This window comes from Balaenoptera musculus, chromosome 1 (genome assembly GCF_009873245.2).
Source record: "Balaenoptera musculus isolate JJ_BM4_2016_0621 chromosome 1, mBalMus1.pri.v3, whole genome shotgun sequence".
Lineage (NCBI taxonomy): Eukaryota > Metazoa > Chordata > Mammalia > Artiodactyla > Balaenopteridae > Balaenoptera > Balaenoptera musculus.
In genome coordinates this window covers 106,296,469-106,312,900 of record NC_045785.1, presented here as the reverse complement: position 1 = coordinate 106,312,900, position 16,432 = coordinate 106,296,469, and the positions used below count along the sequence as shown (strand labels likewise).

At 44.6% G+C, this 16,432-nt stretch overlaps 1 protein-coding gene across 21 annotated transcripts in view; it reads right to left on the bottom strand.

Moving 5' to 3' along the window:
• Nucleotides 1-2,816: 2,816 nt before the first annotated feature.
• The window catches only part of LOC118897873 (phosphodiesterase 4D interacting protein), a 218,171-nt gene continuing 204,555 nt past the window's right edge, over nt 2,817-16,432 (bottom strand). For 10 of the 21 annotated variants that reach the window (XM_036857374.1, XM_036857384.1, XM_036857548.1 and 7 more), the window contains 8 exons: nt 10,624-10,863; nt 9,156-9,272; nt 8,373-8,599; nt 7,064-7,207; nt 5,825-5,963; nt 5,486-5,532; nt 4,522-4,573; nt 2,817-3,845 (listed from right to left, as the gene is read on the bottom strand). In XM_036857374.1, the coding sequence (XP_036713269.1) occupies nt 3,700-3,845; nt 4,522-4,573; nt 5,486-5,532; nt 5,825-5,963; nt 7,064-7,207; nt 8,373-8,599; nt 9,156-9,272; nt 10,624-10,863 (1,112 nt within the window). In that variant the 3' untranslated portion in view covers nt 2,817-3,699. Of the gene's footprint in view, nt 3,846-4,521; nt 4,601-5,485; nt 5,533-5,824; nt 5,964-7,063; nt 7,208-8,372; nt 8,600-9,155; nt 9,273-10,623; nt 10,864-16,432 lie in introns of those variants that run through there. The other 11 variants (XM_036857557.1, XM_036857537.1, XM_036857393.1 and 8 more) reach the window with 6 other exon arrangements.

The following is a 16,432-nucleotide window of genomic DNA, read 5'->3' as shown; positions in this document are numbered from 1 at the left end:
GTTCCTATGACCATTTTCTTAATTGTTTTGGGTTTGTTTTTGTAGGTCCTTTTCTTCTCTTGTGTTTCCCACTTAGAGAAGTTCCTTTAGCATTTGTTGTAGAGCTGGTTTGGTGGTGCTGAATTCTCTTAGCTTTTGCTTGTCTGTAAAGCTTTTGATTTCTCCATCAAATCTAAATGAGATCCTTGCCGGGTAGAGTAATCTTGGTTGTAGGTTCTTCCCTTTCATCACTTTAAGTATATCATGCCACTCCCTTCTGGCTTGCAGAGTTTCTGCTGAGAAATCAGCTGTTAACCTTACGGGAGTTCCCTTGTATGTTATTTGCCGTTTTTCCCTTGCTGCTTTCAATAATTTTTCTTTGTCTTTAATTTTTGCCACTTTGATTACTATGTGTCTCGGTGTGTTTCTCCTTGGGTTTATTCTGTATGGGACTCTCTGTGCTTCCTGGACTTGGGTGGCTATTTCCTTTCCCATGTTAGGGAAGTTTTCGACTATAATCTCTTCAAATATTTTCTCTGGTCCTTTCTCTCTCTCTTCTCCTTCTGGGACCCCTATAATGCGAATGTTGTTGCGCTTAATGTTGTCCCAGAGGTCTCTTAGGCTGTCTTCATTTCTTTTCATTCTTTTTTCTTTAGTCTGTTCCGCAGCAGTGAATTCCACCATTCTGTCTTCCAGGTCACTTATCCGTTCTTCTGCCTCAGTTATTCTGCTATTGATTCCTTCTTGTGTAGTTTTCATTTCAGTTATTGTATTGGTCATCTCTGTTTGTTTGTTCTTTAATTCTTCTAGGTCTTTGTTAATCATTTCTTGCATCTTCTCAATCTTTGCCTCCATTCTTATTCCGAGGTCCTGGATCATCTTCACTATCATTATTCTGAATTCTTTTTCTGGAAGGTTGCCTATCTCCACTTCATTTAGTTGTTTTTCTGGGGTTTTTTCTTGTTCCTTCATCTGGTACATAGCCCTCTGCCTTTTCATCTTGTCTATCTTTCTGTAACTGTGGTTTTTGGTCCACAGGCTGCAGGATTGTAGTTTTTCTTGCTTCTGCTGTCTGCCCTCTGGTGGTTGAGGCTATCTAAGAGGCTTGATGGGAAGCTCTGGTTGTGGGTAGAGCTCAAATAGCTTTTCTTATCTTGAGTTTATTACCTCCTTTTTGAACTCCAGGTCTAGTAGACTGGTGAGGTCTGTTTCATTATTTGTTCTTTCAGGAGAATTCTCTTGTTCTTTTAATTGGGAGTAGATCCTCTTTTCATTTTACTTAAATTTCTCTGTCTCTATGATTTTTAGGAGAAACAGTTATCTACTGTGATCTTGAATGGCTGTGTTTATTTGGGAGTGTCCCTGTGTAGCTTCCATGAGTCTAATATTTTTGGTGTGAGGGCTGGTTTCAGGATGAATGCCAACCATGCCTTTTCTCAGTGTGTGCTGGCCATTATCCCCTTGATAGCAGGATGTGGATGGTGGTGTAGTATCTAGAGCCTGTGCTGGATGTGAGGTGGGGGGTCCCTCTCTGCTCCATGTCATGGCCCTGTCAGGGGCAGGGTGTGCTCCCCAGTTGTTGGAGTAGAAGCCTTGAGGGTTGGGCTTGATCAGCCTCTGTTGTCCTTGAGTACATGCCCTGCCCCAAAGGTGTGTGCTGAAGAAAGTGAGGCCTGTGTGATTACAGAGGACCTATGCTCCACCTGTGTAGGCATCTACAGCTCCACTCAGAGGCAGCCCAAGATTGTGTCCCCATTGTGTTTATCCCAGATCTTGTGTAAGACTGTGGCATGGAATGGGCTGGGCCTGGAGGTTGGGGGGTTGTGGCTGCAGGGACTGAGGTGGCTGCGCTGCCACCTGAGATCTGGGCTGCCTCTGTGGCAGACCTCACCCAGGACCTGTCTGCCCCAGATCTAGTGCTGAGCTGGAAGACAAACCACTGCGTACTCCTGAGCATGCTCACAATGGCCATTGCAGCCCCAACTGGACCACACCCCAGGCCCTCTGGGCTGTTTCTGCCTAGCTAGATCATGTCCTCTCCCAGGGCCTGTCTGCTCAAGATTCATCGCTTGGCCCTTGCACACTCCTGTTGTGCCACAGTGGACACACACTAATGTTTGCTTTGTTTACACCTGTTGCTCTGAGCCCTCGCTGACTATGGCATCTGAAGCTACTCCTAGATCACACCCCAGATGTCCTGGTCTGTCTCTGCACGACTAGATCTAGTCTCTGGCAAGGTTTTGTGCCAGGTTGTGATGTGGAGTGAGTGGGGCCAGGGCATTTGCCCCTTTGGACTGGGAAATACAGCAAGGGGGCTGCTCCCAGTGCAACACTCTCTGCCCTGATTGTCAGCAAGCCAGCATGCACTGCTGGTGAGTACAGTCTAGTCTTCTCCAACCCTTCTGTCTCAGCAGATTTCCCAAGAGGCAAGGGGGCCTAGCCACTCCATGCAGGACCCCAGGACTAGGATGCCAAGATTGTGACTCGACCTGCTCACTCCCCAGGGCAAGGGTCTACGCTTGTGGACCTTCTCCTCCTTGCAGATCCCACCAAGGGGCCCAGGTGCTGACCCAAGTCTGTTTTTCCCCTTCCTACCCAATTAATTACATGTAGATCTTTCTTGCAGCTTTGGTTTACAGGAGTTCTGCCACTTTTCAAGGAGAAGTGCTCCACATGTAGATGTATTTTTGATATGTCTGTTGGGGAGAGGAGCTCCATATCCATCTACTCCACCATTTTGATTCTGCTTCGGACAGTGAGCTTTTAATGACAGTCTGTCTTTCCTGTTTTTACACACTCACCCTGAGGACTGGTATAGAAATTAGAAACTAAGCAGGTGAAGAAAACTTTATTTCTTTATACATATTTTGCTTTAATAGCCACCAAAAAGACTGTTTCATTTCCTCCCACTGACCCTATCCACCAGTTATGTTAGCCTTCAACATATCGCTATAGCAACATATATAAATATATATCATACATTTATACACACATACACACATTCTAAAGCACTGTGAAGACACAGACTAGGCTTTAGCAACTGGGGGTTGCTCACAATGTCACTTAAAAATGATCACTGACTTGCTTTACACAAGACTTTCAATGGGCTTGGTGTGGCCATTAGTCCCTAGTTCCCAGAGGGAAGCTGGGATGACAAAATGGGACAGCATATTTAGAGTAAGGTCAGTATACTTTTGGGGGATCATAATAGAATAGAAATAGGACGTCTAGGCTAAGCATGAGATGGCATCTGGGAATCACTGCTCTCACCACGTGCATTCAAATAACTCAGGCACTGCAGTGTACACCAATCCGCAGCCTGTGACCCAGCTCGCTGGCCCAGGTTAGGTCTGCCAACACTGTCCTGCAGGGCACCGCTGCTCAGTCCTGTGTTTTTAGATCTGCTGTGGAGCTCCAGTGTGGGGACCACATGCTCCATTGCTAGGAAGCAGGTCCTGTTTCCCCTGAGTTGACCCTCTGAGGATAAGGCGAGAAATGTGCTGTTGCTGGTTCCCAAGCCCCTGGGGCGTTCAGAAGCAGTGTCACAAGGTCTTCTAAAAACTATGCCTGTTTTGCTTAGTGCTGGGCCCAGTGGACCTTGGCTGGTTATTCCTCAACTGCAGGAGAGGCCCTCTGCCTTTCGCCCTGCCCCATCAGGCCACATCTTGAACTCCTTTCAGACCCTCCAGAAGGTGTGGAGGAGTGGGACCCAGATCCTAGTCAGCAGACAGGGAGCTTCAAAGAAGGGGGGCAGGCCCATCCTCCCTGCTGTTTTAAGGACCTCTGGTGGCTTCGCTTCTTGCTTGGCTCTTGGAAGGCAAGGGTCACAGGACTGGAGTGCATGGCAGAGCCCTTAGGGATTTCACCTGCAGACGAAAATAACACAAAGTAAGAGTCCATTATCAGGCACTGCTGGTGGCTAGCTGAGGCTGGAGAGAGTGCTGAGTGGTGACAGAAGCCGGGAGCACGCTGAGAGCCTGTCATGAGGATGAGCTGAGGGGACGCGCTGAGGTCTGGAGGAGCAACTGGGGCCACCAGGTTAGAGGAAAAGCTTCCCACCACCTCCTGTGGTCATATCTCTGCTCAAAGCCGCTGCACACCCAGTGGCCGGATCCTACCACTCCCTCTTCAGGGGCCAGTTCACTCTCCAATTCACTTTGGAGCAAAAGGATGGCTTTTGTGATTTCCCAGGAAAAGAAGTGCTTAGTATGAAACAGGCACATATAGAAACACCCTGCTGTAGGAAGGAGAGGATATTTTGCAGGGACGTCCCCCTGTTAAATTTATGTTCCGTTTACTTGATGAGGAGAGGGAGGGGCCAGGTCAGCAGGTACCTCAGAGATCATCTAAGTCTAGTGCCGCCTCTTACAGATGAGGGTCAGCAGGCTCACAGAGACTGGAGCCAGCCAAAGCCACACAGCCACTTAGTGACAAGCCTGGGATTAGATCCCAGGCCTTGGGCCCTTTCCAGTGGCCTAGGGGAAGTGGGAAGGATACTTCCAAACTGGGGAAGCCAGCAGGTATGAGAGGCTGTTGGGTTACCTTTGCTGAGGCAGGAATAAGGTTTTACAGAGGCAATCTTGTAAGTGTTCTTCTAAAAAGGCTCAGGAAAGAGAGGAATCATCAGAGAAAAACAGAAGAAATTAGCAGAACAAACAAACAAACGAAACAGAGTTAAATTATGGCCCAACCCGTTTTCATACTGTGGGGTCAACATTCTCTTAGGTTACAATTTAGGAACATTCCTAGGAATGTGCTTAATTGCTTATGGCAAAGCTTTAAAGTCCAAGGTAAAAGGTTTAGTTTTTGATTTTTAGGCCATTTCTAAGACCTCAAGTTTTTCATCAAAGCAGTTGCTAGAGAATGTGTTAGTGTTTTAAATAAAAGTAGAGAAGGTCTGCCATAGAGATAATATCTTTCCCTTTAAGTTTCAGTTTTTACTTATTACCAAATTCTCTTTCAGGTCAATAAGACCCAAGGATTTTCTTATGTGTTGTTGCTTAAAGAAAAAGAGACATCAAAATCAAATTGCTGTTTTCAGCCCAATAGTGTGCAGTGAAATCAACTTATTAGGTTGCATCTTTCCATTATTTTTTCATATAATGGTATAGGAAACCCCAGAACACATGACTGGCCTCAGGATCCCTTTACTGAAAGCTCCTTCAAAGGCAGACCCCATATGTCCTCTGACCTCGAGAATCAACTGAACTGCATTTCTCCCCATTCCTGACCTGGCATAAAGGAGACAGAATTGGAGTAAGGAGAGAAGATGATGACAAAGTAAGAGTCAACCGAGAGGTCAAGGGAGGTTGCTGATTGGGGTGGAGGGCTGATGGGGATGGACTCTAGAGGGATGCTCATTGAGGACCTGAGCTCCCACAGGTGGACCAGACATCTCCTCCTGGAAGGTCAGAGCAGGTCAAGGATCACCTGCACACTCTGATGACAGATGGTGATAAGTTTGGGGCGGGCTCTATGGCTCCGACTGGTGCAGTAGTTTCCTTACCTCCAAATTTGTCCTTGCCTTCTTCAAAACATCGTGTGTCCTGGTCACTGAAACAAGAAAGCAGCCCCAAAGGCAGAAATTACCAGTGGGCCCACGCTTGCATTGGGTTTGTGTTCTAAAGCTTGTCTTTCTGCACACTCAGCTCGGGGTCTCCTGCTGCCCCCCCACCCCGTGTCCCCTCCTCTGCCTCCACGATTACTGATGGCACAGGAGGTTTAGAGACGTCACATCAGCCTCCCCCGTCCCCTAACCTCTCTGGTCTCTGTCCATTCACAGCACAGGTGGAGAACCTGGAAGGACCCCCATTTCCTGTCCCATTCCCTGGCTGGGGGCACCCACACTGGCTGAAGATGAACTGTTCCATGCTCTCCTTCTGCTGGTTGGCGGTCTTCAGATGCTCAGCTGTGCTCTGAAGGAGACTCTCCTGTTTGGATAGTTTGGTTCTCAGTTCCAGAAGCTCCCTTTTCATGGACTCTCCCTGGGAAGAAAAACAGGCTCTCTGTCAGTGGTCAGAAGGCCTAAAGCACCCTGTGTTTTGTGGCTCTTTACAACTCCAAATAGGATTCTACAGTCTTCTCAAGTATTTTTGGAGCAGATTTCCCTCGTTAAAGCCTCTCAATCCCTCCAGCAGGTGATGGCTCAGGATGGGCCATGAGGTGGGAACACTGAGGACCTGGAAGCCCCCGTGCAGATTAGCACAGGCTACACTCCTGTTGCTGCAGAGAACCTGACTCCAGGCCACACTGAAACTCCCAGCTGTGAACAAGAACTCAGATTTCGTGCTGACATAGTTATATCATTTGGACATCACAAGTAAGACTTGGTCGTTAGGAATATTATACCTGGATATCATGCCTGGGGAGACGGGGCTGGCCTGAGACAGTAAGTTTGTAAATATATCTGCCAACCACAAGATGGCAAAATCCTCCCTCCTTGGAATTAACATAATTGGGGCCCCTAAAGTGTCAGTGATCTTAGTCTGGAGTTGGAACCCCTGGGAGGGATCCTGAAACCTGCCTATCCAAGGTCACCAACCAGAAAGCAGTCCGAGATCTGAGAGCACCTGGGGGAGGCTGACTCTCCCCAGACCTGACCCTGAGACGCAGATGTAAGTGATTTCCTGGGATTCCAGGGGAGGGCTACAAGAGGCTGGGTGACTCCTGGTGACATTCTGTGATCCTGCCTGACTATGTGGACCTGGAGGTGGGGGTGGGCTAGGAAGGGAAAGGAGATGTTGATGTTTTAACATGGCCCTGAACTTCAGCGCAGCCAAACTTCAGAAAGTTAAAGAAACGGAACATTTATGGGTTACCAGGGCTCTTGTGTCTCTGCCTCCTCCATGTCCTTTCCTTCTGCTCTTTGATTACTTATCTGGGGGTCAGGGCCAGGGGGAGAGGGGATGGAGTCAGAGCTGCACTGAAAGCAGCCACCGTGGAGGAGAGGTCTCCCTCCAGGGACGCCCCCCTCAGGTCCCCTTTGTCCCAGCTGCCCATTCGGCTCCTGATCTTCAGGATCTGCAGACCAAGGAGGCAGAAGGATATTTGGGGGCAGAATCAGTCGGAGATGCTGGCTTCTTACCGCTTTGCTGTCCAGCGCACGGCCGGGGGGGGTTGGCAAGGCTGCTCGCCAGAACATGGTGAGGAGGGAGGCCGACTCCTCCAGTCGGTGGTGAAGGGCATTGGCGCTGTTCCTGAGCTCGTGGATGCCTTCACTGCTCATCACCTGGGAGAAGGGGGAGGTAGCCATGGGCATCCCCGGGGCTGAGAGATCACTTCTTTTTTGCTGAGCATAGGCCTCAGCTTCCTTTGTGGGTGAGGCATAGACACAGGCCTGCTTAAACCTGTGAAATCCTTTTCTGACCTGGAAGCCAAGGTTCTCTGACCTCAGCAGGGACCTCTCGATTTGCAAGAATTCATGTGACTCCAGCTTTCCCCACACTCTTTAGCTTCTAGTCCTGCTTCATGCTCCAGAGTCTAAGGCCCCTATTTATTTTTGCACTGGCCCCCCTCGTCCTTCCCTAAATCACACCTTATGCTTCAAATGGGCTGCACCACTGGTAGCTCGAAGGACTGAGGTGCCTCTCCCTTTACCTGGCATGTTCTCCCCCGAGAACTTACATATCCCCTGGTGGCACCCCCCCCATGAACCTGTTACTTTCCTTGCCTGGGATAACAGCCGATTCTGGGTTCATGCCCTCACACCCAGAGCCCTTGTAACCTTGTGCCTGGAGCCCCTGGTTATATTTATTTACTCAGGTGTGGGGATCCCTCTCTATCGTGGGGGCCCCTGGGGGCAGGGCTGTCCCTGCATGCCTGTGCATCTCCAGTAGCTCAGACAGCACAGCAGCTAGTACCTGGACCTCTGCCTGGGGAAGGGCTCTGAGAAGCCTTGCTGCTTGCTCTCCCCCCTTGCTCAGTGTGAGCAGAGAAATCCCATGGCTGCCACCCTTCTCACCCCTTCCACATATTTGGCCCATATGGACGCAGATTCTCATTTTCCAGCCAACCGATTAAGTGATTTTATTCTGTCCACAGATGGTCATATGCCAGCATGACTTTAGCAGATAATAAGCTACCAAAGGGTACTCAGTACAGCATTGTGTGTATGTTGACGCTTAACGTGCTCTACTGATGAGGACGGGAATGCTGCACATGCTTTTCTGTGGTTCTGAGGGGAAATAGCAAGTGAGCTACATCTGCAACAGAGCAGAGCTTGTAGTGAAATTAGCAGCTGAAGATAAAAGGCCTAGCTGGATATAAATGGAAGATGTATCCTCAGCTGATGGGAGATGTGGAGCAGGAAAAAAAAAATAGAGGGAGAAGAAGCTAAAATCAGAAGAAGAAAGGGCCTAAGGAAAAGGTGCACCTAAGAGCTAAAACGTGATTACCTCTGCGCCTGGAGCTTCAAAGCTAGGGAAGTTGCAGGTTGATCTCATGATCGACGCTATCTTCTTGACCAGCAGTCTGCCCTCCCCAATCTGCTGTCTCAGGGCATTGTAGTCATCAATGTGGCCAATGACGTGGCGGCCATGCTTATTGGCAAAGGAGCCATCAGTAGCATCACCCTCCAGCTTGGGAGGGTTATTCATTACTGGAGAAGCATCCAAACCCAGCTCTGAAGAATAAAACCACAATAACACAGAATCTACTGTTATTCATAATCATCCTCAGTTCAATCCAAAATGGACATCAAATAGTGAAAGAGGCCAGAAACAAGAATGACAGTCTTGGCAAGTACAAGTGTGAAGTCCATAGATATTCTGGGTTCTATATTTTTATAATCTTTCTTACATCATCTCATAATGATAAAATTGCCAGGAGGCAAATTTTATCCTTATTGACAAATGAAATATTCAGGACAAATTTAAAAATTTTTAAATTTGGGGGTTGAGAAGACACAGACAAGGAAATTAAGCTGGATACAGAGAGCACTTTCAAGAAGGAAGAGATTATAGTGCAATGAAGAAATACCAGAGCAATAGGAAAACCACAGGAAGAAGAATAATGATAAAAAAGGCAGCCACAGGAGGTGGAATGAGTAGGGCTAAAGGCTGTGGGACATGCAGAGAAAAATCTCTAAATTCAGATAATGTGCATATAGAGAACCAAAGGTTACTTGCTTTAGTCATTTTCCATCATTAGACCCTGAGTCCTGTAGTTGCCCTATTTACCATTTGTCCTATTGAAGGTTGTGGTCTCTGAGCCATGAGCAGCGGAAGAAGAGCTGGGGAAGACCAGAATTGGAGAATTCATGCCCACATCCCGAACTGGAGGGGAGGCAACTGAATCTAGGGAGTAAAGATAACCACAACTTTAGGAACCCTGGAATATACTGCTCCCCAAACATATGCACAGCCTACCTTCACTACTGGAGATCTAAGGCAACATGACTCTCCTCTTACATAATCATCACCCATGTACCACAGTCAAAAGCAGTGGCAAACAAACCACTTAATTTGGAGCAAGATGTTCCTGTAATTGAACACTGTTCCATGAGAAAGCAACTTCTAGTTTGAAAAATTATTAGATATATTTTTCTAACCCCCGATTTGAATATAATGTTGTATGCAGTGTGTCTAATACAATGTTTAACTAAATATAAATACGTATAAATATATGTAGTATATATGTTAAAAATATTTGATCAAAGAATGAATGGATTTATGGGAGATTAAACTCAGCACTCTAATCACCATTCTGATGAGTCAGTGCTGGAAAATATGTAGTAGTATAAGAAAGAGACATACTAGAAAGCATGTAGTAGTATAAGAAGAATAGGAGACATAAGCCTTGGCGAGTTTGAGATGCCCTATTGGAAACCAGGCAGCAATCCTCCAGGGGAGGAATTGGAAAATATCACGAAGAGACAGAAATGATCCTGCTCAGGCAAATGTGGCTTAGAACCTGCTTTCCACCTCCGGCCTCTGTGTTGTATGATGATGAGAAGGAGTGACTGAGCCAGTTCGGATGAGTCCTGGCTGGTGCTGTGGGGAGGCTCTGAGAGGGGAAAGCATGAGAGGAAAGAGAAGCAACACTGTGACAGAGCATAGTGAGGTGGGAGGAACACAAAGAGCAGATCAAAACTTCTGCTTCGAATCTTGGGTTGGCCTCTTAACTCCTGTAAACCTTAGCATGTCAATTGTCTCAGTGCCTACGTTTTCTCATGTGAAATACAGAGGTAGTAAATCTGCCCTAGCTCTGATGAAATTATTTGAAAATTTATTTGAAAACATGGTAAATTTTAAAGCACTCTGCAAATATAAAGAATAGGCATTAATACATACAGCTGTTAACTGTTGAGCACTTATTGCATCAGGCACTTGTAAATTATTTCACTTAATGCTCCATATAACTATGCACAGTGTATATTATTATAATCCTCATGTTGAAGATGAAGAAACTAAGGCTTAAATACCGGAGGAGTTTAAGCACAAGGCAAATAACATATAAGTGTCAAACTCAGAATCTGGAGCCAGATCTGACCCTAAATCCCATGCTCTCAAGGCATTGTATTGAAGCATCTTCGATTTCACCCTGACCTTAAGGAATGTGGAAGAGGCGAGATTGTCCCTTTCACCGTAGACATCCTGGGGACCTCCCCATTGGCTGAGGGCTTCCTGATTCCCTTTTCCTTCCTACCTTGGAAGAGCAGCTGCTTGTTTCCAGGGTCAGTGTTGGTGGGGAATTTCTGGTTAACAGAGGAGGGGCTGAGGCTGGTTTTGCTGGCACCACCATCCAACTGCTGCTCGAGCTGTAGTCGCAGACAGTTGTTCACCTGAATGCTCTGCTCCAGCTGCCCTCTCAAAGCTTGGATCTCTGCCACCAGGTGGCTCAAGTCACTGCTCAAAGGGACTTGGTGACAGGCATCCCAGGTGTAAGCTGAAAGTAGAGAGAGGACGGGGGTTCTGGTGGCACTGAACCAAGTATTTCCAAGCATTTGTCAGAACACTCCTCTGACATTCCTTTCTGCCAAGGATCCCACTGTAATTTCAGGGTCCCAGGAACACACCTGTGATGGATATGTCACTTTTCCTGTGCAGGGCCTGGCACACACTGAGATGGCAAACACTCCAGCATGGAGTTTCCTTGGAGGCTCAAATGACCCTCGTCCATCTAGAGGGCATTTGATTGGCAGATAAGTCAAGCCTATTATTTCACCTTATTAATGTCAATCCTGCAGGCTAGACAGCAGAGTCTTCCAGGGCAGGCGATCAATACTGAACTAGAGAAGGGGAGGGGCTGAGGGAGAAGGAGATGTGATGACCTCCACATTCAGGAACCAAAGGGAGAGGAGGAGGAAGGCATCAGGGCTTTGGGCAGCATGTAAGAATGGGAGTGGGGTACCACAGACCAGGGATCATAACTAACTGGACTTCTCAAGTTCTTCTAGTTTTTTTTACCTCCACTCACCACTCATAGCCTGTTTCTATGTAATGGGGGAAGAAGAGATCTAAGAAATATTCTACAAGATCACAATTGCTCATCTAAAAACGTTGAAGCCAAATGTAGTTAAAAAGAATTTGTTTTGGTTTTTAGCAAGGCTATAGGATGCATATACCATATAATACATGCACCCAGTTGCATCAGGGCCACAGGCCTTAACCAAACACATTAATATTTCTGCAATGAGCCATGTGAATATTCTCACTAAATGGGATAAATGAAGAGGAGTGCAGGACAAGATGGCAGAGTAGAAGGACTTGAGCTCACCTCCTCTCATGAAAACACCAAAATCACAACTAACTGCTGAACAACCATCAACAAAAAACCCTGGAACCTACCAAAAAAAATATTCTGCATCCAAAGACAAAGAAGAAGCCACAACGAGATGGTAGGAGGGGTGCTTTCATGATATAATCAAATCCCATACCTGCTTCCACAAACTGGAAAATAATTATATTGCAGAGGTCCTCCCACAGGAGTGAGAGTTCTGAGCCCCATGTCAGGCTCCCCAGCCTGGGGTACTGTAATAGGGAGGAGGAGCTACCAGAGCATTTGGTTTTGAAGGCCAGTGGGGCTTGAGTGTAGGATCTCCACAGGACTGTGAGAAACAGAGACTCCAGTCTTAGAGAGTGCAAAATGGCTTCATGAGCACTGGGACCCAGGGCAAAGCAATGACTCCATAGGAGCCTGGGCCAGACCTACCTGCAGGTCTTGGAGGGTCTCCTGAGGAGGCAGGAGTCAGCTGTGGCTCACTGTGGGGCAAGAACACTGGTGGTGGAGGCCCCAGGGAATATTCAACAGCATGAGCTCTCCTAGAGGTCGCCATTTTGGCACTGAGACCTGGCCCCGCCCAACAGCCTGCTGGCTCCAATGCTGGGATGCCTCAGGCCAAACAATCAACAGGGTGGGAACACAGCACCACCCATCAGCAGACAGCCTGCATAAAGTCGTCCAGAGTCCACTGCTCCCTCTAAACATACCCCATGACTTGGCCCTGCCCACCAGATGGACAAGACCCAACTCCACCCACAAGTGGGCAGGCACCAGTCACTCCCACCAGGAAGCCTGCACAAGCCCCTGGACCAACCTCACCCACCAGGGGGCAGACATCAGAAGAAGAACTACAATCCTGCAGCCTGTGGAAAGGAGATGACAAACACAGAAAGTTAGACAAAATGAGAAAGCAGAGAAATATATTCCACACGAAGGAACAAGATAAAACCCCAGAAGAACAACTAAGTGAAGTGGAGACAGGCAATCTACCTGAAAAAGAATTCAGAGTAATGATAGTAAAGATGATTCAAAATCACGGAAAAAGAATGCAGGCACAGATTGAGAAGATAGAAATGTTTAACAAAGACCTAGAAGAACTAAAGAACAAACAAACAGAGTGGAACAACATAATAACTGAAATGAAAAATACACTAGCAGGAATCAATAACAGAATAAATGAGGCAGAAGAACAGATAAGTGAGCTGGAAAACAGAATGGTGGAAATCACTGCTGTGGAACAGGATAAAGAAAAATGAATGAAAAGAAATGAGGACACTTTAAGAGACTTCTGGGACAACATTAAATGCACCAACATTCACATTATAGGGGTCCCAGAAGGAAAAGAGAGAGAGAAAGGGCCTGAGAAAATACTTGAAGAGATAATAGCTGAAAATTCCCTAACATGGGAAAGAAAACAGTCAGCCAAGTCCAGGAAGAGCAGAGAGTCCCATAGAGGATAAACCCAAGGAGGAACATGCCGAGACACGTATTAATCAAACTGACAAAAATTAAAGACAAAGAAAAAATATTAAAAGCAACAAGGGAAGAGCAACAAATAACATACAAGAGAATCACCATAAGGTTATCAGCTAATTTTTGAGCAGAAACTGTGCAGGCCAGAATGGAGTGGCACAATATATTTAAAATGATGAAAGGGGAAAACGTACAACCAAGAATACTCTACCCAGCAAGGCTCTCATTCAGATTTGATGGAGAAATCAGAAGCTTTACAGACAAGCAAAAGCTAAGAGAAGTTAGCACCACCAAACCAGCTTTACAACAAATGCTAAAGGAATTTCTCTAGGCCAAAAAGAAAAGGCCACAATGAGAAACAAGAAAATTATGAATGGGAAAGCTCACTGGTAAGGCAAACATACCGTAAAGGTAGGAAATCATCCACACACTAATGTGATATCAAAACCAGCAATTGTGAGAAGAGGAGAGTACAGACGCAGGATATTGGAAATGCATTTGAAAGTAAGAGACTAGCAACTTAAAAAAATCTTGTGTGTGTGTATATATATATATATATATAGACTGCTATCTCAAAAATCTCATGGTAACCACAAACCAAAAATCTACAATTGATACATGCACACACACAAAAAATCAATCCAAACACAACACTAAAGATAATCATCAAATCACAAGAGATGAGAACAAAAGAGGAAGGGAAGAAAAAAGACCTGCAAAAACAAATCCAAAACAATTAACAAAACTGCAATAAGAACATACATATCAGTAATTACCTTAAATGTAAGTGGATTAAATACTCCAACCAAAAGACATAGACTGGCTGAATGGATACAAAAACAAGACCCATATATATGCTGTCTACAAGAGGCCCACTTCAGACCTAGGGACACATACAGACTGAAAATGAGGGGATGGAAAAAGATATTCCATGCAAATGGAATCAAAAGAAAGCTGGAGTAGCAATACTCATATCAGACAAAATAGACTTTAAAACAAAGACTAAAAGAAGGACACTGCATAATGACCAAAAGATCAATCCAAGAAGATATAACAATTGTACATATATATGCACACTACATAGGAGCACCTCAATATATAAGGCAAATGCTAACAGCCATAAAAGGAAAAATCAACAGTAACACAATAATAGTGGGGGACTTTAACACCCCACTTACATCAATGGACAGATCATCCAGACAGAAAATCAATTAAGGAAACATAGGCCTTCAATGACACATTAGACCAAATGGAATTGATATTTATAGAGCATTCCATCTAAAAGCAGCAGAATACACATTCTTCTCAATTGCACATGCAACATTCTCCAGGATTGACCATATGCTGAGCCAGAAAGCATGCCTTGATAAATTTAAGAAAACTGAAATCATGTCAAGCATCATTTCCAACCACAACACTATGATATTAGAAATCAACTACAAGAAAAAAATAAACTAAAAAAACACAAACATGTGGAGGCAAAACAATATGCTTCTAAACAACCAATGGATCATTGAAGAAATCAAAGAGGAAGCTAAAAAAAAATATCTAGAAACAAATGAAAACGAAAACATGATGATCCAAAACCTATGGGATGCAGCAAAAGCAGTTCTAAGAGGGAAGTTTACAGCAGTATAATCTTACTTCAGGAAACAAGAAAAATATCAAATAAACAACCTAACCTTACATCTAAAGCAACTAGAGAAAGAAGATCAAACAAAACCCAAAGATAGCAGAAGGAAAAAAATCATAAAGATCAGAGCAGAAATAAATGAAATAGAGACAAAGAAAACAATAGAAAAGATCAATTAAACCAAAAGCTGGTTATTTGAAAAGATAAACGATATTGATAAACCTTTAGCCAGACTCACCAAGAAGAAAAGGGAGAAGGCTCAAATCAATACAATTAGAAATGAAAAAGAAGTTACAATGGACACCACAGAAATATAAAGGATCATAAGAGACTACTACAAGCAAATATATGCCAATAAAATGGACAACCTAGAAGAAATGGACAAATTCTTAGAAAGGTACAATCTCCCAAAACTGAACCAGAAAGAAATAGAAAATATGAATAGACCAATCACAATTACTGAAATTGAAACTGATTAAAACACTTCCAACAAACAAAAGTCCAGGACCAGATGGCTTCAGAGGCAAATTCTATCAAACCTTTAGAGAAGAGTTAACACCTATCCTTCTGAAACTATTGCAAAATATTGCAGAGGAAGGAACACTCCCAAACTCATTCTATGAGGCCACCATTACCCTGATACCAAAACCAGACAAAGATACCACACACACAAAAAAATACAGGCCAATATCACTGATGAACATACACATAAAAATTCTCAAAACAAAAAAATACTAGCAAACCGATTCCAACAAAACATTAAAAGGATCATACACCACAATCAAGTGGGATTTAACCCAGGGCTGCAAGGATTTGTCAATATCCGTGAATCAATCGGTGTGATAAACCACATTAACAAATTGAAGAATAAAAACCATATGATCATCTCAGTAGAGGCAGAAAAGGCTTTTGACAAAATCCAACACCCATTTATGATAAAAACTCTCCAGAAAGTGGGCACAGAGGGAACTTACCTCAACATAACAAAGGCCATATGTGACAGACCCACAGCTAACATTATACTCAATGGTGTGAAGCTGAAACCATTTCCTCTAAAATCAGGAGCAAGACAAGGATGTTCACTCTCGCCACTTTTAGTCAACATAGTTTTGGAAGTCCTAGCCACGGCAATCAGAGAGCAAAAAGAAATAAAAGGAAGCCAAATTGGAAAAGAAGAAGTAAAACTGTCACTTTTTGCAGATGACATGATTCTACACATAGAAAATCCTAAAGATGCTACCAGAAAACTCCTAGAGCTCATCAATGTATTTGGTAAAGTTGTAGGATACAAAATTAATACACAGAAATCTCTTGCATTTCTATACACTAACAACAAAAGATCAGAAAGAGAAATTAAGGAAACAATCCCATTTACCATCGCATCAAAAAGAATAAAATACCTAGGTATAAACCTACCTAAGGAGGCAAAAGACCTGTACTCTGAAATCTATGATGCTGATGAAAGAAATCAAAGATGACACAAACAAATCAAAAGGTATACCATGTTCTTTGATTGGAAGAATCAATATTGTCAAATGACTACACTACCCAAGGCAATCTACAGATTCGATGCAATCCCTATCAAATTAACAATGGAATTTTTTGCAGATCTAGAACAAAAAGTCT